This window comes from Abrus precatorius, unplaced genomic scaffold, assembly GCF_003935025.1.
Source record: "Abrus precatorius isolate BTA unplaced genomic scaffold, Abrus_2018 Scaffold9, whole genome shotgun sequence".
NCBI lineage: Eukaryota > Viridiplantae > Streptophyta > Magnoliopsida > Fabales > Fabaceae > Abrus > Abrus precatorius.
The window spans coordinates 27198296-27222023 of NW_020874439.1; the positions used below are offsets into that span (position 1 = coordinate 27198296).

Here is a 23728-nt window from a genome sequence, read left to right on the forward strand (position 1 = left end):
TGGAGGATCCGCTTTTGGAACATCCGTAACGGCCATATCTATGGTAATCTTGTGATTCTCAAATGGTTGGCACATTACATGAGTAAAGGTCACACAGCTTCGACTCATTTGTACCGACATCGTGCATGATCTTATGTAGGTATATTGTTACTTTGCTTTGATTAAACTCTTGCTGACTTAAAAGTTTGAGTGCATGACTTTATATCTACCTACCCTTTTCTCACCTTAGTCACAAACTCGGCCATTAATAATGGAAAAGTTACATCGACCATATGAGATGAACCCAATCACCAATTCAAATCCTGGCTCAAACAATGGTGTTTCAGAATCTTATTACTTTTACACATTGCCAACATATCACATGTCCAAGAATCGATTGGGCATAAAGGAATTTCGGGCATCGTCATTACCCTTACCTCCCTCCCTAATGTAAAATACATCCCCTTCATCGATATGAACGACCCGGACATAGTACTTGAAACTTCGGTTTAACTAAACAAAAAGTGAAGATGTTAAAAGATAAATTTTAAAGTTTAAGTTTATATTTTTAATTTATAAAATTTCAGTTTAATTTTTTTACTTGTTTATATTTGATTATTGTTGTTATTATTGAAAGTAAAATTACGAAAATGAAGAGGACGAAAAAATCTAAAGATGAAAATAAATGATTCTATAAAGTTATAATCTATTAAGTAATAGAAACATTTTATTAGTAACTATATTTTTTTTTCTTATTTAAAACTAACCCTTTTGTTATTATATGAATATAGACATCGCACACAAGTTATTGACGAATCTGTAATGTCAACCCATAAAGTTTAAATTTAAATTAATTATATAATTAAATATAAGATCAAGTTTAAGTTTATTTATTAAGTTAATTAATTGATTAAAAATTGGCAAGTCAACATTAATTTATGATTAACTTAAGTCATTACGCAAGCTATGCGTCATATACATCCCATAAATCCCAGTATATAGATACGTGATTTGAATTGTTATTCTAATAAACCCCCCCCCCCCTCCTCTCTCTCTCTCTCCGAACCTTAGATTCTAACATCTTCATTTTTGTAATTTTTTATTTATTTTAAGTAACTGTCCACTTTCTCAATTCTCATATAATCATTAATTTAAAGAGTATACGATGTTATTTGAAGTTTATGAACTTATAACAAATACCTTTTATTTATGCAAAATAATTGAGAAATATTAGACGTAATTCGATTCGACCAAAACGGGTTGGGTTAAGCATGGCAAATGCTAATAACATATGTGATATGAAGAGCCAGAAGTTGTTATTGATGTCGATGTGTGCCGCGATTCATGCTGCAGTGAAAATGAAAGGGGGCTAAGCGTCATAAACTCAACGTTTGTTGCAATTGAAACAGACAAGGTAATAAAGGAAGGATGAAGACATGAACTCATAATTCTAGGCATGCAGGGCCCTGCATTTTAGAAAATGGGATGTTGGCCATTTCATGAACAAGCCATTTTAATTGTTTTGACCCCATGGCCTTTTCTGGAGGACTTAGTTGACCCTATCATTGCCCTTAATTCATTGAATCTCTAAGCCTCAATCCGAATATAGATATCATGTACGGTATTATTCTAGATTATTTTTTTTCAAATTGGAATGATATCTCATTTGCTTATGGTTTATAATATTTGGAGTTTCATGTATAGCGCATAAAATTCTCCACGCAGCTAGGGACACAATGCCATATATTTTGGTGAGAGGTTATGCTAATTTTGGTCACATGACAAGTATGTGTGTTTTAGAGTGTTTCTCATTAGCATTTGTTTCCTAGCACAAGGTCCTTAGAGAGAGACACTGGTTGGAAAACACTGGTTCTTCTCTGAATAAAATCATCCGTTGCTATCACCAATAAAGGTGTATGAAACATCACAATTGGTTCATGAATTTGGTTCATGGCAAATGAGGCAGGTGCCAGGTGGATTTGTCTCTTGGCAATGGTTGTCATCAGCTCATCACATCGTCATACATCAGTGTCACCCGATCCAAGTAGTAGAAAAAAGTAGGGCACATCTAAACGGAGATGTAAGTAAATGATTGAACTCAATCATGCCAGAGGTTTTACTGTGAGTGAAATGTCGATTCACTTATTAAATTCTTGTGTTGAGCAGAAAAATATATATTCAAGTGTTGCGTCATTCTTGTATTGTTGGGTCAAATTTAAAAATTTAAATGCCAGTTTAGAATAAAATTATACTAACCTTTTTATTCGATACTTGATAAACTATTGGCTAATTTTAGATTTTAAGTTTCATTTGGTTTTCGAAATTTGATGCCATGCAAATTTTAAATAATTATGCTATAAAAGAAACCTTCGATCCTTACATCTTACCGATCGAACTCTTACATTTCACACATCAGCGAAGGTAGTTGCTGGTCATGTCAATTAGGTTCTGGTAATAATTTTGTTTTTAAAGTTTTTATCGAAAAATAAATAAATAAAATTTTTCTTATGAGTTAGAAATAATTTCTATTTTTTCTATTTTTCTAAAAGTTTTGAAAAGTTGTTTCATTAATTTTTTTTATTTGAAGAGATATGTTAATTTTTAACTTAGAAAAAAATTTATTTATTTTTATACTAATTTTTTTATTAAAACATCTTTACAAATTCATCTAAACAGGGTATTAGTTGAAATTAGTTACTTTGTGTTTATGCTATAATTAGTTATTCAAGTCATATTTGAGTGAGCTTGTGAATAAGTTCTTATAGAAGAAAAAAATGATATAAAAAATAATTTTTTTTTCATGTTTGATAAGTTAAAATTAATTTATATTTCTCTATTTTTTAAAATTTATTTTTATTTAATTTCTATAAAATTTAAAAAAATGAATTATTTTAAATTTATAAAAAATTTAATTTTAAATTATTTTTTTTACAGAGACTTATCCACAACTTTAACTAAATATGACATTAATTATGTGACTTTTTTTAGACTTTTTTTTTTTTTAAGAAAGTGACTAAATTATTCGATTATTAGTATAAAACGACATTGAATTTTTAATTAGAGCTCTAATTCCAACTTGTTGCTTTTTTTTTCTAACTTGTTCATTCAATTATTGGATTATTGAACCATTCTTTTTTTGCAGTACTTTCATGGCAAATGATTTTTATTTTTTCTAAAAAACCCATATTTCCTTTGATGATAAATTCTTTGACATTCTTCATGTTAAAATGTTTTTTAGATGATAAATTCAAAATCAAAGATTTAGGTCCTCTTTGATATTTTCTAGATCTCAAAATAGCCAGATCAAAGGCATTGTCTTAAATCATAAGTATACTCTGAACTGTTAGAGGATATAATGCCTTATTTGTTCCCAAATTAACTAAAACACAGTATGATCCAACCATAATGTTGCAAAGTAATAGCAAGAACCCCTTTAATTTTTATTATGCTGTAACATATAGATGGTTGATTGGAAGGCTTTTTTGTATTTAACTCTTAATTTCCCTTACAGTTTAGTAGCCTAGTCAATTTGTTTCTAAGCAAATAAATTCTTATTGTAAGGTTGTCACTCAAATATTAAGATAATAAAGGCATCTCCAACAAAGAGCCTATGTTTCTTTACTTCGTTCACTCTCACTATTAAGCTTCTTGTTTGGATCCCAAATGTTCTATCATTATGTTCTCAACTTATTGGTGTCTTTATTAGACCAAAACAGAGCTTCATGCCCATGTTGAATCCGTATCCAATCATAGTCCATGAGACTTGGATGATGGGTTAAGCCCAATCGTTCTCAAAGTAGAAGGTAGCCTTCTGACCCAAAAAGAAAAAGTACAACGTAGCCTTCAGACAAAAAAAGTAGAAGATAGCCTCGCCTTCGTTTAAGCTATATTTACACATAAATTTCTAGTAATAAAAGAGTTATATAACATTTTAAAAAATAAAATTAACAGATTAAATGTTATTTGTTGTATTATTTTTTTATTTTAAAAATATAAAATTAGAAATAAAATATTTTCTTCACCTTTACAAAACTCAACTCTTAAAATTATCCCAAAGGGTCGGTTAGACATAACTAAATTTCATTAAATATGAGTTCAAAGATATATTGGTCTTATTTGGATAAACTTGTAAAAAAATTCTTATAAAAGAATAATTTTTTAAGTTAAAAATAACTTATCTCTTTAAATTTTAAAAAAGTTAAATAAAATAATTTTTCAAAACTTCTAAATAATAGAGAAACAAATTATTTTAAATTCTTTAAAAAATTATTCATTTTTTATACTAATTTGTTTTATTATAAGAACTTTTCAAAATGTTGATTCAATTAAAACCATCAGATAAAATAAATGATGTCATATTTAGCTAATCTTGAGTGGGTGAGTCTTAAAATGGCTATAGGACACGCGAAAAATGTGCATGTATTTACTCTTTAATTGACTTCCTTTCTTATTTAAAATTTCATTTCTTTGAAATGGATAAATGTAACGTTTATTTAAAAAACAAATAGTTTTTTAGATTTTTATTATTTTTATTATAAATCTATATTTTATACTTTATCTTTTAAAACAAGCCTTGCATTTTAACTAGGGATGGTTAATGCACTTATTTATAGACTTCTATAATGACTTTTTCAATTTTAGGCTTCAATAATAACTTTTAGTTTGCATATTTTAAAAATAATATATTGAATGTCTCTTTTCCAAAAGCGGTGGTCGTCTCCCATATGTGGTAAAACAATCAGATAGTATGAGCCCAAATTGGAATGTAGAATGCAAGGTTACTGTTTGTTTCTCTTTTTATATATTTTTAAAATAAAAATTTATTTGTTAATTTAAGTTTTTTTTTAAAATAAACAAGGATATCCTGTAAAGTGTTTTGATTTTTTTTTCTTTTCTTAAAATATTTAAAAATTTAGAAAATTTGGAGATTTTACTTTTCATTAATGGTAAATATTGTAATTAAAAAAGAAATGCAGATGTTAGAGTTGTTGCAGTACACATAACTTGAGGATTTGAAGTTGGCATTGGTAAAGGAGTCTGAAGAGGATGTCATCTCTCTGAAAGCTTCTGAGTCATTTCTTGATTTCGATGGTTATGCTCTCGACTTCACAGTCTAAATCTAAGTTAGGTATTTATATATTTTTAATATTTTAACCATTAAATAAATCTAACAACTTGGATTTAAGATGGAGTGTGTGGCAAGGAAAGAATTCGAACCTCAGAGTTACTTACATGCAAATTGGAAAAACCTAAACTTAAATGGAAAAATTTTGATCTAAATTTAAGTCGAGTTTTCAAGTTTAAGTGTCATCCATAAAATTAATTGTTAAATTAGTTGATAAATATAAAAATAATAGAAAAGACATATAATCATTAGACTAAAATTATAATTGGGTGATTATATATTTTTAAATAATTGTAAAATTTTATATTTTAATTTATGTAAAAATATTTATTATATTTAAAATTAAGATAAGAAATAATTAATTTTCAGTTCAATATTAATTATAGTTTCATGTGTTAACAAATTTTCAATTCAATATTTTGTTTTAAATATAAAAATATATTTATATATTAAAATTAAATATCATATATATATAATTTAAATACTAAATAAATAAAATTAAACACCTTTTTTTAGTTTTTAAAACTTATTTTCAAAAATAAATTTATTAAACATGTTTTTTATTTTCTTATCTTAAAAACACTAAACTAACAAATAAGTTTTGTTTTTATTTTCTTAAAATTAAAAACCAAAATAGAAACAAATAAACTCTTAATTTCACAAGATACAATTATAGTATTAAAAAATGTTATTGTTAAGAATATTTATCTTTACAAAATTCAAAACATATTTGATTAAAATTTATTGTTTTTACCAAAACATTTCTTTAAAATTTAAATAACACAAACAATAAAATAAAACTTACTGATTAAAGAATAAGCTAGTTTATATTATTTTCATAATAATGTAACTATGTGAAAATGATATACATAAAAAAATCAATTATGTCTAAGAAAAAAAAATTTAAACTTATAAAAAATACACAAAAAGAATGTTAACTTATATTTTTTTCGTTTAAATTTAATTAAAATTTTGATTTGATCTTTTAATTTTTAATTCAATTTAATTTTCTAATTTTGTTTTGTGCTAAAGTTGTTTTTCTAATTTTTGCTCTTTATTTTTTATTTAAATAATATTTTTGTGTTTGATATAAATATAGATTCCTAATGATAATAATTTAAAAAAATGATAAATGTATGAAACTTATGTTTTGACAATGATTGTTAAGTATTAATGATGAAAGAAAAAATAGTTGTTGGTCAAGGAAAGCAATTAAAGATACTTTTAGTGGTTCATTCAAGAATATTGGATACAATCTGTTATATATATTAAAAAATTAGTAATTAAAAAATATTATTAATATGTGATTTTAAATAAAATCTTACCATGTTATTAATCCATAGTTAAAACAATGTTATTTTATTTTTTATATTTTTTGTCAAATTAGGAGATAGAACAAGGTTAAAGAAAAAATTCAATTTAAAAATTTTGAAAATTAAAATAAAACTTTAAAAAATAAATTAAGTTTAGTGAACATAAATTATTGAGTGGAGTAAAATAGACCATTTTTTAATAAAAATAAAATAAAATATTCAAAAACTATAATCCAAAGTGGAAGGGCTTTAGCTATATGTTTTCATCTGCGAAGTCCTAAACCTTTCCTCTCTTTCCATTCTATTCTAATTAACATCAATGGAGTCACTGCGACTGCAAAATTTCCTTTCTCACTCCCTTTGTTTCTAATTCTGACCCCAAAACAATGAAATCCCTTCTCCGTAGAAATATCTTCTTTCTCTCATCATCTTCACCTGGCGCGCTTCAAGCGCGTGAATTATCATCTTCTCCTCATCAGTGGAGTCGCTGCGGAGAGGAGGAAGAGTCTTCACGAAATGTTAGGGTTTCGGTGTGGTGGGATTTCAAGAACTGCCACGTGCCCGAGGGCTACGACGCTTCCAAAGTCGCATTCGCAATCATGCAAGCAGTGAGAACGAACGGAATTAAGGGTCCTCTTAATATCACCGCTTTCGGCAACGTTCACCAACTCTCCCAATCCAACCAAGAAGCACTTGTTTACACCGGCATTCGTTTATCTCACGTTTCCAATGGTTCCTTTTCTCTTCTGTTCCCATATTCTATATATATAGTTATAAATGTGCAAGTAATTTGCCACACCTATGATCATTTTCTATTTGTTACAAATTTCATCAATTCATTATAATTGAAATGGATGTCATTGCTGTGTTTAATTTATATACAATTTTAGCTTTTAGAATTATAATATTGTTATAATACTTATGTTGCAGATGGAAGGAATAGTGCTGATATTCTTGTTGATCTTATGTATTGGGTTTCCCAAAATCCTCCACCTGCGCATCTATTTTTTATATCTGGTGATAGAGATTTTGCTGGCATATTGCATAGGTTAAGAATGAATAACTACAATATCTTGCTTGCTACTCCGACGAAGCCTCCTAGTGTTTTGTGCACTGCGGCTACTATAGCATGGCAATGGTCTTCGTTACTTAAGGGAGAAGATCTTGCTGGAAAACATTTCAACCCTCCTCCTGATGGTCTGATTGGTTCTTGGTATGGAAGCTACAAGGCGCCTCTTGCCAAGCCTTTAACGGATGTGGAGATCTATGAACCTTCCTTAGAGGTAAAGTTAGGTTTGATTCCCAGTTCAGTTGCGAGGCAGGTTAGGCATATATTGAGTTCGCATCCAAAAGGGATCTGCATTACAGATCTTCATGTTAAGTTGGCAAAATGTGATGTGCGTTTGGATAAAAACTTTTATGGATATAAAAAGTTTTCCCACTTTCTATCATCAATTCCACTAGTACAACTCCAGCCTTTAGGTGATGGTGATTTTAATGTACATCTGGTTCCTTCAGAATCCCCTAAACCTTTTGAGAGCAGGGTTGTGCCGTCAACAATGGCTGTTGTTAAGAATGAGGAGAGAGGATATGCAGCAACTCCAAAACTAAATGGTGATGATAAAAATAAGGCTAAAGATGTGGACGAGACATCCTCAATTGCCTCATTCCATGAAAGGAGTTTGGATGATGATTTAAAATCATTCCAATCGGTCTCTTCACAAGGGAAACCCGATGAGGAATTTATGGATGTTAAATCATCATTTCCTTCATTTGTTGACAGACATTTTGTTCAGACCCCAAATGTGTTGCAGAAATCTTCTGTGGCTAGTGACAATATTGTGGATGTGGGTAATGCACAGCAATCAGAGATTCAACTGTTTCCCAAGGACAACAAAGATTTCAAAACTCGGACAGGTTCTGTAGAAATGACATCTCAAAACACGTTTGATGATGACATTGTGAAGTCAGAGGGTGTAAGTCATAAAATTCTGGAAAATAATGCAACTTCAGGGAATCACTCTTCTGGAAATAATTACTCAATGGTGGAAAACGATGCTATTGCAGAGTGCGAATCTGAAAATTTAAAAGCAGAGAGCAAATGTGAGAGTTCAACTAGAAATGAGGTTGGTGGAGTTTGTCACAGTCTATATTCTTCACCAACTGAGGAATCTCTTGTTGACAAAAGACCTGGGGGAAGTGTTGAAACTTATAGCAGAAGTCCAATATTCTTTAGCTGCATTAGAAGTCGGTGGCCATTTTGGAAAAGCAATGCAAAGTATGATGATTCAGCTGCTCATCAGAGCAAGGTAACCAGTCATGTTGAGAATTCCAAGGTATCTGAACTAGACCAGACTGTTAGTCATTTTGAAGATCGTAAGGTATCAGAACTGGATCAGAATGCTAGTTGTTCTGGAAAGCCTAAGTTATTTTCTAGTGTTTCCTTTTGGAATGATGTGGAATCTTTTGTTTTCACGCCCAAAGGATCACTTCTTTTCTCCCAGTCAAGAAGCAGGTTAGTGTGCATATTAGTTTTGTACAGATCTTTTAAAATAATTCCCCTTTTTATGGATAATAACCAACTTTTGGCTGTTACATGTTCATTCTTTCCTTGTTCTAATCTGAACCTCAACTACCAAGGAAAGGAAACATATAATAAATTAATTATATCATAAAGTTTCTATTAAAAAGTTGTGATCCTTTTGATATTTTATGATGATTATATGGAACTACTTAGTGAAAGAGTAATTTCAAAACATTTGCTACATGGTTTTTGTGACAGGGAGGATATGGCACATAAATTACAAAATGATGGGCCCCTGGCTCTTAGATCTCTGTTAAAAAAAGATATTCTTCAATTGGTGGAACTGTTAATAGCAGAGAAAAAGTGGTTGGAGGAAAGCCCCTCCCAAACATTTCCTTTTAGGCTAACTCAACCGCTTCAGAAGAATTCTATGGTGGGCCAATCTCATGGTTCAAATGGTTTGAGTTCTCTCTTTCTAAGTAGAACATCACAGTCCAACTTGCAAAAGCCATTGAAACATCATGTGGAGAAACAAAATCAGAGTATTTCTCATACTAGAGTTTCTGCACCTGCTACTGAAACAAAATATGCAAAGAGGTCTAGAAATGATATATTAGAAGACTGTCAGAAACTTGTGAGTGAGATATTGAGGAAACACCCAGAAGGATATAATATTGGTTCTTTCCGAAGGCATTTTGCTGATAGGTATGGCTATCATCTTGATATACAGGAGCTTGGTTTTCAAAAGTTGGCATCCTTGCTACAGATAATGCCTGGTGTTAAATTAGAGCTCACTTATATTTTTCCTTTTGTTCCTGCTGTTTCTGTTTCTGACCTGGAAACTTTAGCTTCCAACTCAGATAGTGCATTATCTGAGTCACCCATGAAAGATGATAACATGGAATCCCCACGGGAGGAATTAGTTCCCATTTCTGTGAACCATTCCAACCCGAGTGACCTGGAAGATAAGTTACTTGAGAAAGCCATAGAACTGGATTTGTCAAAGCATCCTGATTATGAACCAGTTGTCTTGGATGATGATACTTCCGACTCTGAAGGAGATAGCTCTTGTTTAACGCAACCAGAAGAGCAAGAAAAGACAAAATGTGATGAAGAAGACAATTATTTTTGGCAAGCTAAGGATTTGTGGCACAGCAGCAAGGGAAGAGAGATTAGTGTAAAGCAATCAGACAATGTTAATGTCTTGTACACTTCTCTGGCTGATATTTTAAATTCGTCCTCTGCGTCGACTAAGGGTACCCTTTCCAAAACTCCTTCGTCAAATTACAGAGAGAAGCAAAAATCTCAAAAGAACTATTCATTTGTTGATGATCCGGTCTTACCTAACAAGGACAAACTGATTAATGGAATATTAGATGGCAACAAGAAAGCAGACGAGTCGAAGATGTAAAACTCAGGAGTTCTTGACACGGGCAATATGTGGGTCCTTGAATTCTAGAATTGGAAGTTTGAGATTTTCATCACTCCAGATTACAGACAGAGTGAGATGGTTATATGATTCTTTATATCAAGGAATTGTAGCTTTAGCTGGCCATGGTACTGTTATTTCAATTGAAGAAGATTCCAATGGTTGCTAGTTGCAACTTTGGAAATTCTTTCCATTTAAACAATTATTGTAGGTCGATTCTTTACTGCTCGATCAGTTGAGTTTATATTTCACAAGGTCATAGGAAAATCTTTCCAGCTGGAACAGTTGAGTTTTGGTCTTTTACGTGTGCTGTCTTAGTATGAGATCATAGTACGGCAATGATTCATAACACTCTTTCAAGTTGCAGGAACCATACAATATAGTATCTAATAAAATTCCTTGCAAGGGCTTATATCCTCTCTCTTCTTTATCTTCCTGATAGATTTTTTATCATTCAGCATTACAGCTTCTATTCCACTAGGTAATGATGACCCAGAATTCTGATCTTGTTTTAATTATCATCGCGACCATTGTTAATTCTTTTATTTGCAGTCTCTAAAATCTCATTTGACTATTAAATTTTAATGTTATTTGGAAATTATCATCTAATTAGAATTTTTGTATTAGCTTATTTTGTGAATCTCTTTGTTGATAGGTTCGGATTCTGTTTCGTTATGACAGGAACTGGATGATGGAAGAGTTGGGTATGAAAAGAAGAGAAAGGGAGTTGGATACGAAGGTTGGAGAGAGAATGTTAAACGTAGGAGAGAGGGAAAGCATATGACCGGGGGTTAAACTTCGATTTTTTTTGTTTTTTTGTGGACAAATGACTCATAAATTAGTTGAAAATTAAAAAGTTAATTTTTAACTGAAAATGATTAATTTATTATTTAAAAATATTTGATAAAGTTAATATTCAACTAGTTTATATATATATATATATATATATATATATATATATATATAATATTAAAATATATGTATAATATCTTTTTATATTATAAATTCTGTTTTTATTTCCTTAATTGGGTATGGGAGAAGAGGAATGAGGTGGGTATGGCTGCGCAGGTGACGGTGGAAAGAAGAAAGTTGGATATGAGGTTAGAGAGAGATGTTAAGACTTAGGGGAGAGAGAAAACAAATAATTGGAGGAAGAGATGTGAAATTTGATTAAACTTTAAATTTATTTTTTTTGGACAAATGATTTAAATTAATTGAAAATTAAAAAGCTAATTTTAACAGAAAATGATTAATTTAGTATTTTAAATTTAAAATTTTTGATAAAGTTAATATTCAACTATAATAATAATAATAATAATAACAGATGTTTTGATTACTATTATTAAAATATATGTATAATATTTTTTATATTATAAATTTTAATTTTATTTCGTTAATACAAACATAATTTGGTTAATTATAGTTTTGATTCACCAATTGCATAAGATTCATGGTAAGCAAAAAATGATTTAGCTACCAACCAATTCAGCAAAAGTATTTAAGTGTCTGTTACTGTATGATACATGCTTGATTAAATATTATATACTCTCTTTAAAATTGATAAATGTGATTTCTTATATACGTTAAAGATTGAAAGGTATTCATGTTATTTTTAAATAAATTACTAACTTAACTATTTATTAATATAAAATTGATAATAATAATTATTTCATGTGATAAAAAAACGTAGAATCTATCAAGTATTTAATCAGAGAATTAATATAAAGGGTATTTACGTTATTTATAAAGTACTATAGTTACTTAAGCGAATAATAGTAACTTAAGTAAAAAATACAACAAATTAAGTTCCTTTATTTTTTCTAGTTTAATATAATCTCTTTAATTATTACTCTTACCGTGAATTAAGTTCTTTTACTTTTCTAGCTCAACATAAACTTTTTAGTTATTATTTTTATTCTAATAAAATAAAAGTAATAATTTTTAATATAATTGGAAAGAGTATATGATATTTTTAAATTTATAAAGATTATAATTGAAAGTATAACAATCCAAAAAGAGAATGATTATGTAGGTTTAGGGTGTATGATAAATTTAAGAAATAAGTTTGTATACTATTAAAAATGGAGAAATAAAAAAAATTAAAATAAAAAAAGGAGAAATTGAACAAAACTTCTAAGATAATATTTCAAGAAAAAATTACTTGATTCTATTAGATCTCTTTATCTTAGATATTTTTATTTTTATTTTTTGCTTACAACAGGGGCTAAAAGCCCAAAAACACAACTAAAATCTCATTCTAGAGGTAAACAAACCAATTGAGTCTAAATTCAAATAAGGCCAAAGACAAGGAGCCCTATCAAAACAAGAGAAAGGAATACACGATTCAAGGCCTAATTTGGCAAGCCTATCAGCATAAAAATTGGTCTCCCTATATGCATGGCTGAATCTAATAAATTTAATCTTCTTAAGCAAATGTCTAATGCTATGAATCAGATAATACAAAGGGTGAAAATAATTCTGAACTGTAAGAACAAGAGAAATTGCTTATTTGGAGTCACTTTCAATCCAAATGTTGGAGATATTATTTTGAATAACAAGCTGGACCAAAAAATATACCCCACAATTCAGCTTCAATCGAGGAACAAGCTTCTAAACAAGAGTAAAACCCAACCACAAGTTGCCCTTTGTCATTGTGGATAAGGCCACCATAACCAGCAGAGGTGGAATTTGGAGAAACAACACCATCAGTATTAAGCTTCAACTGTTGGGAGGGAGGGGGATTTCATTTAATTTGACACTGGTCATCAGTAATAGAGAGAATCACCTTAGATTTGCCCCTGCAACAAAGTTTAAAGTAATCAAAATCACAAAAAATTTTATGAATGAGAGCATTAACTTGAAATCCTGATTTTTGAAATAATGATGCATTCCTGTTTTTCCAAAGATGCCATATAATAATACCAAAAAGTCTATTCCAACCAGTAGAGTTATTCCAATTATATGCTGTTAGATTATGCTGCAGCCAGGTAAAAAGGTTATTACTAAAAAAAATAAGCCCAATTTTGAGGGAGAAGAAATTGTTGCCAAACTTGCTTAGCAAAATAGCAATCTCTAAGCACATGCACGATAGTCTCAGGAGCAGAATTACATCTAGGGCAAAGAGAATCACAAGTCACGCCTCTCGTATGCCTCTCTACATTGGTCAGAAGCCTTCCATGAGCAATTTTTCACAAAAAGATGATCACATTAGGAGGCCCATCCCATTTCCAAATCAATTTAAATAAAGCAGAATTTGAATTAAAATCATGATTATTCGCATAAACCAAATTGTAAGCAGATTTAATAGAAAAAATTCCGTTTCCATCATGTTTCCAAAAAATAGTGTCTTGCACCCCAGATATAGAAGGGGGTTTTAAACAGGAAATGTAGTTGCAGATTGAAAGGGGAAGAGCATTCTTAATCTTATTCAAATTCCATTCACCCTTATTAGTAAACAGAATAACAGGAAGATTTAAATCAGCCTCTGCAATACGATGCAAAGCAAGGTTAGATAGATTAGAAATGTGAGGAATCCAACTGTCTGTCCAGAATTTCACAGTTAGCCCATTACTCACAACTCATCCTAACCCTTGAGAGAAGATGTGCCACACATAACTCATGCCTTTCTAAAGGTGCGAAGAAAAATTACTAGTGCCTAAATTAAGGGTTCTGCTAATATAAAATTTGTATTTACTAGAGAGGACTTGAGCCTAAAGAGTAGAGGGGGAAGTAATCAATTTCCAACATAATTTCATTAAATAGGCTTGATTAAGCATTTGCAAGTTCCTAAATCCTAGGCCACCATCAGACTTAGGCCTACAAATTTTTTCTCACCCAACAAGGTGACATTTCTTGCCTCCAAAAGAACCCCAAATGAACTGCCTGCATAATTTATTAATTTCATTACAGACTCCTTTAGGAATAAGCATGGTTTGCATAAGATAAGAAGGAATGCTCATAAGGCAAGACTGAGCTAAAACAACCCTACCAGCCATGGAAAGGGAATTCAATTTCCAAAGAGAAAGCTTTTTCCTAACCTTATCTATTAAAAAGGTAAAATCCTGCTTAGAGGGTTTATGGTGATTGATAGGTATGCCAAGATATCTCCCAAAATCTTTAGTGGACCTGATACCTAGGCTATTACTAATTTCCTAGATAAGCACTAAGTCAGAATTTTTGGAGAAAAAAATTGAGAATTTCTCCTGATTAATTTTCATACCAGAAGCAAGACAGAACTCATTTAAAACAGTTTTAATGATGTTGGCATTATGCATGTCAGCCTTTGCTACTAAAATAATGTCATTAGCAAAAAATAAATGGGAAATCTGAGGCCCAGAATTGCTAAAGAAGAAAGTATTACAGTCAGTAGACATGACCCTATCTTTAATTAGATGAGCTAACCTTTCCATACACAACACAAACAGATAGGGAGAGATAGGGTTCCCTTGCCTGATACCCCTAGAGGGTAAAAAGGACTCAGTTCTACTCCTATTCCAATTTAAAAACATAGAGGATGAAGAAATGCAATGATGAATAAGGTTAACTATATTAGAATTAAAACCAATTTTTTTAACAGTATCTAAAATGAACTTCCATCTTAGGCGATCATAAGCTTTTTCCAGGTCAATTTTGAGAATCATGTAACCATTCCTACCTTTTAACTTACTAAATGAATGCATGATTTCTTGAATAATTAAGGAGTTATCTATCCCTTGCCTCCCATGAATGAAGCTGGCTTGGTTTTCAGATATTAGATAGGGAAGAGAGTTTCTCAGTCTATTGGCTAAAATTTTAGTAATAATTTTATAGCTAACATTACAAAGGGATATTGGTTTAAAGCTTTTTATGTATTCAGGATTGTCGGTCTTAGGGATTAAGGTAATTCCAGTTTCATTAACAGTAGAAATTTTCTCAGGATTAGTAAACATGTCTAAAACAAAATCATGAATAAAAGGACCTAAGAACTCCCATTGATTCTTATAAAAAATTGCATGGAGACCATCAGGCCCAGGAGACTTGAAATTTCCAATGCTAAACAAAGAGGCTTTAACTTCCTCTAGTCACCATAGAATGGATCCTAATATGGTTAGATGTTTGCAAGGGAGGAAATGTATTCAGACTGTACAAATCAAAAGTATTAGGAGTGAGATCAAAATAGATATCTTGAAAATAATTTAAGGCCATAGCTTTCAGTCTCACAGGGTCATATTCCTAATTATTATAATCATCTTTAAGAGCTTCAATTAAATATCTAGTATTCCTATTTCCAAGTTTAATCCAATTATTCCTATAGTGGTGATACCAAAAGGTTTCCTCATTATCTAAAATTAGTTGATATTCCTCCCAGAGAGATTTCCTAAGATTTAATAGAAAAGAGTTGTCTCCTATAGTCAATTTCTTAGAAATTTCCTCAATTCTTCTAAAAATATGTTTTTTTCTCATAAATATATTACCAAATACAGACTTATTCCATTTAGAAATATTACTTTGAAATCTAGAAACATTAGTTGTCCAGGGACTAGAAGGAAACCAAGAATTCCTTACTTGAGTATGAAAGTCTTTATGAGAAATCTAGTGGGCTAAGAATTTAAAGGGCTTATTGACTGGGTTAGAGTTATTACTGTCTCTAATTTTTAACTAGAGAGCATGATGATCAGACTTAAGAATAGGAATATGAATAACAGAACTATTATAGAAATGAGATCTCCAAGGATCATTGGCCACAACTCTATCTAACCTTTCTTTCAAAACTCCCTTTTGCCAAGTAAAAAGAGAGCCCTTAAAACCTAAATCCTATAATCCACTAGTGTCTAGGCAATCAGCTAGTTTTCTAATACTAGAGATATTAGCATGTCTTCCTCCTACTTTTTCAAAGTTGTAGAGAACAGTATTGAAGTCCCCTGCTACACACCAAGGGGCATTAGTGGATGAACTAAATTGAACTAACTCTTGCCAACACTCAGTTCTAAATCCTTCATGAGGACTGGCATAGATAGAGGACAAGAACTAGACAAATTGGCTACAGTGAGTGATTTTAAGGTGAATGCAATACTTAGACTTAGATATAACATCAGCCTTAACCCTATTAGAATTTCAACAGCACTAGATTCCCCCAGCGTACTCAACAACATCTACTTTCTCAAAACTATCCAACTTAAATTTTTTGATTGTCAGATCAGCTTTATTAAGGCTAATCCTAGGCTCAAAAATTGCGAGAAAATCTAGATTATAAATGGAAATCAGGTCATTTATTAATCTAGGGAAGGATTTCCCTCCTGCACCCCTACAGTTCTAAAATAAACAATTCATTGACTATTGGTCAGGTATCCTACACCTGATAGGTGCTGAAATGTTGTACTATTACAATCCATAGGTTGAACATGCTTAAAGGCACACATAGACTCCTAAGGAAAGGTTTCTTCATCTATAACAGAACTGGGGTCAGGTGGCCTATCAGTAGGATCATGAACTAAATTACCTTGGGGAGTTCATATATGCCTAGACCTGACTCCAATTAAATCTTGAATAGACTTTCCTATCTAATCATTTTCAATCTAATCTTTTTGGATTCTAGACATTAGCAATAGAGTATCTTGGGTTTCTTTCTTAGTTAAGGTATAGGGAAGTTGTTTAATATCCAAATTAATTGCAGTATTAGTTTTAATACTAACTTGTTTACTCTCACCCAAATTTCCAAGTTTAGCTAGAGTTTTCATTTTCTGAGTCTTCTTACTATGAGTATGCAATTTATATTCATTAGAAGATTTCTTCATAGATCTTGGACTTAGAGAAACATTATGAGACTCCGCATTACCATTTTGGTCAGCACTAATAGTGAAAGATTCATTATCTATAATTTGGCTCAACCCTATTGCAGAATCTCCTAGCATATTAAACCTAGAACTTGAGGACAGATCCATGTCCTTGCTAGAATTTTTGGGGGTGTTATGTGTTGGACCAAATTTTCTCCTGACAGGCTTCTTGGCCAACATCCAGGGGCCAAAAGCACTATGTTCTTGACTTACTTCACCCATAGAACAATCTTGACTAATTTCTTTAAAAGAAACACTTGGCTGATCATACTCACAACCATTACCTGGAGAGCTGTAGTTATTATTAGATACAGTATCTAACCCTTCCTGATTATAGACTATAGGATTAGTGCACATTTCCTATCTGTGACCATATTTACCACATCTAAAACAGATAAGATGAAGTCCCTCATACTCAACTATAAATTCCCGCCCTAGAACCTTGAAAGAGGGAACCAATTGCTTCCTCAAATCTATTTCCATACAAATCCTAACAAACCTTCTTGTAGAAAGTAAAGACGTATGGGGATCAATTTTGAGCATTGAACCCAGGCAGGCCTCAACTTGCTAAAGAAATTTTTCATGATAGAGTTCTAAAGGGAGGTTAGGGATTCTAACCCACACAGCTATTTTCTTAAGGTTATGATCCTTTGGCCTAAATAAAGGCCGCCATCTCTACACTAGTAGATAATGATCTAGAATAAGCCAAAGGCCCTCAAAGAGAGCGAACTTATAATCCTCCAGATTATCAAACTTGACCAAAAAGAAGTCGTTATTAAGATCTAGTATTTTAAGGGGATCATTTTTCCCCCAAATATTCCCTAATTTATGAGATAAGTAGTTAAAGCTTATCGATTTTCCTAAAAGTTTTACTATTAGAGTAAATTTCCAAGGGGAACACCACATCTCGTAGTCCTCTAGAGGGATTTTAATGTCTGGACATAAGTTCTGAGTATTATTTAGAACATCGTCTTGGTCATCTAGATCAGAGTAAATATTAAACTCATCCAGAACCGATTTAACTATTTCGTCATCATTCAGAATCAAATCTAAGCTTTTTGGTTCTAAGACTTTATCTTTGTAAGAAATAAAAGTAGGAGAGTCAGGGATAGAGAGCACTTGATTCTGGAGCAGATCTACAAGCGCGTCTTCTTGCATATTCGAGATAGCATCCTTCGTGGGAGGAGATGGATCCATCTTGACCTTCTTCGTGCTCTGGAGCATCAGATCTAGCTCCTCTTTCGAAGATTCCTCAGCTTCAAGATTCTTCATTTTTGAACTTCTCTAACCTGATGAGTCACAGATAGGTAAGGGATCTCACTTTTGTGCTACGGTTAAAGTCACAATGACTCCCAGGAGAACGATGGAGACGAAGGGTAAGAAAACCCTATCTGAGTCACAGTACCACTTCACCAAAAAAAAAAAAGAAAATCTTGGAAGAAAGTTTAGATATTTCTTTTTAAACTTTAGATCTATTATCTTGGATATTTCTTTTCAAATTTTTATCAAATAAATTTTAACCATAACCACTCAAATTATCATTAAATTTTACGTTAGAAATACAAAACAAATTTTTAAACTTGTTTAAAAAATAAAGATGTGAATGAGTTTAAAAAAATATAATATAGTTTCACGTGAATGAACAATTATTTCTTTTTTAAACGATAATTACTTTAAAAAAATTATATTAAAAAATAATTTATTTTAAATATTTAAGAGATTAACATTCTTTATTTATGAAATTTGTTAAGAATTAAATTTTAAATATTTAAATTTTTAAAATATATTATAACAGATATTTTATTAACTTATTTATAAGTCACCTGCTTTCCTAATTTACTATAGCTTTTATTATTGTTATGTACTATATAATTAATTTATTTCTAGAGACATATTTCTTTATAAGTTTTGTCATCTTGAAATATCAACAAATTTTATTAAATAAAATTATTTTTTGTATAAAGAAATTTTGTCAAAGAGTACATGTAAGTTTTGTTAAATAAACATGTTTTGTTTAATAAAATCTCAAAAAAAAAAACAATTATAAGTTATTCATTTATAGCAGCCACCAAATTTGGTAAATAAAGAATTGGCAACTAAACTTGTCAGCGAAAAAAGTAACTAAAAATGGTCGTTATTAATCTGCAACTGAGCTGAAGTAGCCACAAAAAACTTGTGGTAGATTAGATATTGATACTTTTGTTGTCACTGTTAATTATTTAGCCACCGAAGGCGATGGTCACCATTAGCCACTAATTTAGTCACTAAAGGTGGCAGTCCCCATTAGCCATCGAATTTGTAACCAAATATATATATATATATAAAAAATTACAAATTAATGACCGATTTTACAACTGAAATTAATTGTTGTGATTTATCGATCAAAACATGCTTTCACATTTTGTGATCAATTTGTGACTAAAATTTCAATGGCTGTTTTTGGTTACCTATGGATTTCTGCAATTAATTTTGCCAACAAAAAGATTATCATAGATTTTTTTAGTCATTATTTTTAAAATTTTGCTACAAATCACCTCTTTATTGTTAAAATTGTTTGTGACTAACAATTTGAGTCAATTATTAATTTTGTGATTAAATACTTGATAATTTTAATCGTGCCTTATAAATCAATATGACTTTTAATACTTTTTTCACACATTAAATAATTATCATTGTTAATTTAATATTAATAAATAATAAGACTAATAGTTTATCTATAAAATATGTAAATATTTTTTTATTTTTAAAATACTAAAAGAATCACAGTTGTTAATTTATAAAAAAATATACAATATTTTCTCACTTTTAGAGGAATTATAGATACTTTTGTCATTAAACTTTATAATTTTGGCTAAATTAATTTTTTCTTATTGTGTATCTTAAGCAAGTGGTGCATCAAAACTATAATTAACCAAATTATATTTGCATTAACAAAATAAAAATAGAATGCATAATATAAAAAATATTATACATATATATTTTTTAATATTATTTTATATTTATATTTATAAACTAGTTGAATATTAAATTTATCATGCATCGATAAATATTAAATTTATCAAATATTTTAAATTTAAAATACTAAATTAATCATTTTCGATTAAAAATTAACTTTTTAATTTTTAACTAATTTATGAGTCATTTGTTCCAAAAAAAAATTTAAAGTTTGTCAAAAACACTTACAATTATTAAATTACATGAAAATAAAGCACAAATAATTAAGATAATTTTTTAAAAAAAATTAATATAAAAAACTACGTATAATAGTATAAATTGTTTATTTTATGAATTAATGATTATACCACGTGACATTACTCACGTAAATTTCATGATAAGATATAAAATTTCTTTAAAAAAATACAAAATTTTAAAAAGTTATCCAAACTGATAAATTTCATATGTGAAATCTGTTATCCATTAAAAAAACAACTACTGTACCGCTACACAAAAGTAGGAGACTCCATCTATAAATTAACTGAAGCAATAAACCACAACCCTAATCATCAGAACAAATCAGTGGGAAAAAAATATGGAAGATAAAACAACGTCGTCAACAAGAAGAGATGTAGAAGAAAAAAATATCAATGACTGGCTTCCAATCACAAAATCAAGGAACGCAAAGTGGTGGTATTCAGCTTTTCACAATGTTACTGCTGTGGTTGGAGCTGGAGTGCTGGGTTTCCCCTACGCTATGTCTGAGCTTGGATGGTTTGTTCATCGTTCTCTTTTCCTTAATCCTTCAGCATTTGCAAATAGATATACATTAAGGGTTTTTTCACTGTGTATTTATCCACACAAGTTATGTGAAAATTCAGTATTATAGTTGGGTTAAAAGGGTTTTTTTATCATGTATTTATGAGCACGTTATATGACAAATGAGTATCACTTAAAATGGTTTTTTTTTTTTATTGTGTATTTGTGAACACGTTATATGAAAAATTCTCAGTATTATGCATTCATCCCTGGGTTAAAAAGGGGTTTTTTTTCATTGTGTATTTATGAGTTCATGTCATGTGTATAAAAAATGAGTATCATACATTCATCTTTGGGTTTTAAATAGGGTTTTTTCATTGTATATTATGGGCACGTTACATGAAAATGAGTATTTTACATTCATCAAGAAAAGAAAAATAAAAAAAAGTATAATAGGTGACACCAATTAACGTGACTTAAAAATATGTTACATTAAAAAGTATATCATTGTTGTATATATGTGTGCATGGCTGTTACATTAACGTCACTTTCTTTGATGGGGCAGGGGTCCAGGCATTACAATATTGATTCTTTCATGGATATGCACTCTCTATACTGCATGGCAAATGATTGAAATGCATGAGCCTGAGCCGGGAAAGAGGTTCGACAGATATCATGAATTGGGGCAGCATGCATTTGGGGAAAAGCTTGGACTTTGGGTTGTTGTGCCTCAGCAACTAATGGTGGAGGTTGGCGTTAACATAGTTTACATGATCACAGGTGGAAAATCTCTTAAGAAGATTCATGAGACTCTCTGTGATGGCTGTAAGCCCATCAAAACAACTTACTTCATCATGATGTTTTCTTGTATTCAATTTATTCTCTCCCACCTCCCAAGTTTCAATTCCATTGCTGGTATTTCTTGGGCTGCTGCTGTTATGTCCCTCAGGTATTCCACCTTGAAAGAGAAATTACTTTTTAAGTTTGTTATTTATTTTTTTAACTTTTAATATCAATCCTTTTACTTGAAATAAGCATGCAAGTACTCTTAAGAGACTGAATAAAAAATTTAAATTGAAAATATTTTTATTAAAAAATGTATAAAATACATCCACTTCTATAACTTTTTATTGCATCTTAATTTGTTTTCTAATAAATTATTTATTGATTTCTTAATTAATATAGTTAGGAAACTGACTAGTAAGATCTAATTAAAAGTACTGGTAAAATTCACTAGAAAGCATTGCTTTTTTCTCAAAGAATTCATTTAATTCATGTAATAAATTGGTATGTGGACCATAGTCTATATCTAACAATTTTTATGAGAATTATACATTACATGATCATATAACAAATATTTTTGGTCATTCTGCAGTTATAGTCTATATATCTAACAATTTTTATGAGAATTATACATTACATGATCATATAACAAATATTTTTGGTCATTCTGCAGTTACTCCACTATTGCCTGGATAGCTTCAGTTCACAGGGGTCCGCAACCAGGCGTGAAATATGGTTACAGATCTTCAACAAATGCAGGAAATACGTTTGACTTTTTTAGTGCTTTGGGTGACATAGCTTTTGGGTATGCTGGGCACAATGTGGTTTTGGAGATCCAAGCAACCCTCCCTTCCACCCCAGAAAAGCCCTCCAAAATAGACATGTGGAAGGGCATGCTTGTTGCTTATATCGTTGTGGCTCTTTGTTATTTTCCTGTTTCTATCTTTGGTTACTGGGCTTTTGGAAACATTGTTAGTGACAACATCCTTTTATCCCTTGAGAAACCACGCTGGCTCATCGTAGCTGCTAATATATTTGTTGTTGTCCATGTAACTGGAAGCTATCAGGTATATAACTTGTTCTTTCTCTCTTTTTCTTTTTTTGTTTGTGTGTGTGTGTGTGTGTGTGTGTGTGTTATTATTAAAAATTTTGTTGTGCTTTACCATCTAAATCTTATTGATTTTCTTGTTAGGTCTTTGCCGTTCCAGTGTTTGATATGATGGAATCGTTCCTTGTGATAAATATGAAGTTCAAGCCAACTTGGTTCCTTCGGTTCATAACTCGCAATATTTACGTTGGTTAGTGTGCTTTCTCCTCTCGTACAAGTTCCATTTCATGTACTTAATTCCACTATAAAGACAATTTATCTAAGAATTGCAAATTTCTTTATATGCAGCATTTACATTGTTCCTTGGAGTCACGTTTCCTTTCTTTGGTGGGCTTCTCGGCTTCTTTGGAGGATTTGTATTTGCTCCCACCACATACTTTGTAAGGAAAATAGATATGTATAGTCAAATTCGACTAAATTATCCCATAAAATAAATATCTTGATCATCTAAAGGGAACTAATAATATTTTATCTGCAAAAAGTCAAATAAAAAATTAATAAAATTTTCAATATAATGTCTTAACATCATTACTCCACTTAAAATAAGTTATCTATCTTATAAAATAAGACATTCATATTTTTCAATAGTTTTTTATAAAATAGCTACAGTAATTAAATGCTTATTTTAATATATTTCACAATCGCTTGCAGCTCCCTTGCGTGATGTGGCTTGTCATCTACAAACCAAAGAGATTTAGTTTTTCTTGGTGTGCAAATTGGGTATGTGAACCAGAATACTCCATAGTCTTTTATAATTGTTTTGTTTAATTTTATGCTTTACCTTTTACTGTACACGAGTTTGATTTCTCGTTTCTGCTTCAGTTTTGCATCATATTTGGAGTGTTATTGATGGTTTTGGCTCCTATTGGCGCATTGAGGCAGATCATACTAGCAGCTAAGGACTACAAATTTTACTCGTAGCCTCTCTCTTTTGCATGAAGGGAGGCTGCAGAATCAATCTT

General features: G+C 30.5%; 2 protein-coding genes across 2 annotated transcripts; both read left to right on the forward strand.

The window, feature by feature from the left end:
- Positions 1-6672: 6672 nt before the first annotated feature.
- LOC113850572 lies at positions 6673-10980 on the forward strand. The gene is made up of 3 exons (XM_027481154.1): positions 6673-7149; positions 7348-8932; positions 9200-10980. Exons 1-3 carry the CDS (start codon positions 6804-6806, stop codon positions 10350-10352), a joined length of 3084 nt encoding a protein of 1027 aa, XP_027336955.1. The 5' UTR covers positions 6673-6803; the 3' UTR covers positions 10353-10980.
- A 9731-nt stretch (positions 10981-20711) lies between these two features.
- LOC113850264 (lysine histidine transporter 1-like) lies at positions 20712-23687 on the forward strand. The gene is made up of 7 exons (XM_027480723.1): positions 20712-20890; positions 21441-21824; positions 22332-22725; positions 22851-22956; positions 23055-23146; positions 23418-23486; positions 23589-23687. Exons 1-7 carry the CDS (start codon positions 20712-20714, stop codon positions 23685-23687), a joined length of 1323 nt encoding a protein of 440 aa, XP_027336524.1.
- The last annotated feature ends 41 nt before the right edge of the window (positions 23688-23728 follow it).

Bases quoted from the DNA above. Each gene is read 5' to 3' on its own strand.
- LOC113850572 (XM_027481154.1), top strand. From the start codon at position 6,804: ATGAAATCCCTTCTCCGTAGAAATATCTTCTTTCTCTCATCATCTTCA. The intron at 7,150-7,347 runs GTTCCTTTTCTC...CTTATGTTGCAG, and splicing joins TTTATCTCACGTTTCCAATG to ATGGAAGGAATAGTGCTGAT. The intron at 8,933-9,199 runs GTTAGTGTGCAT...TTTTTGTGACAG, and splicing joins TTCTCCCAGTCAAGAAGCAG to GGAGGATATGGCACATAAAT.
- LOC113850264 (XM_027480723.1), top strand. From the start codon at position 20,712: ATGGAAGATAAAACAACGTCGTCAACAAGAAGAGATGTAGAAGAAAAA. The intron at 22,957-23,054 runs GTTAGTGTGCTT...CTTTATATGCAG, and splicing joins AACTCGCAATATTTACGTTG to CATTTACATTGTTCCTTGGA. The intron at 23,487-23,588 runs GTATGTGAACCA...TTTCTGCTTCAG, and splicing joins TTTCTTGGTGTGCAAATTGG to TTTTGCATCATATTTGGAGT.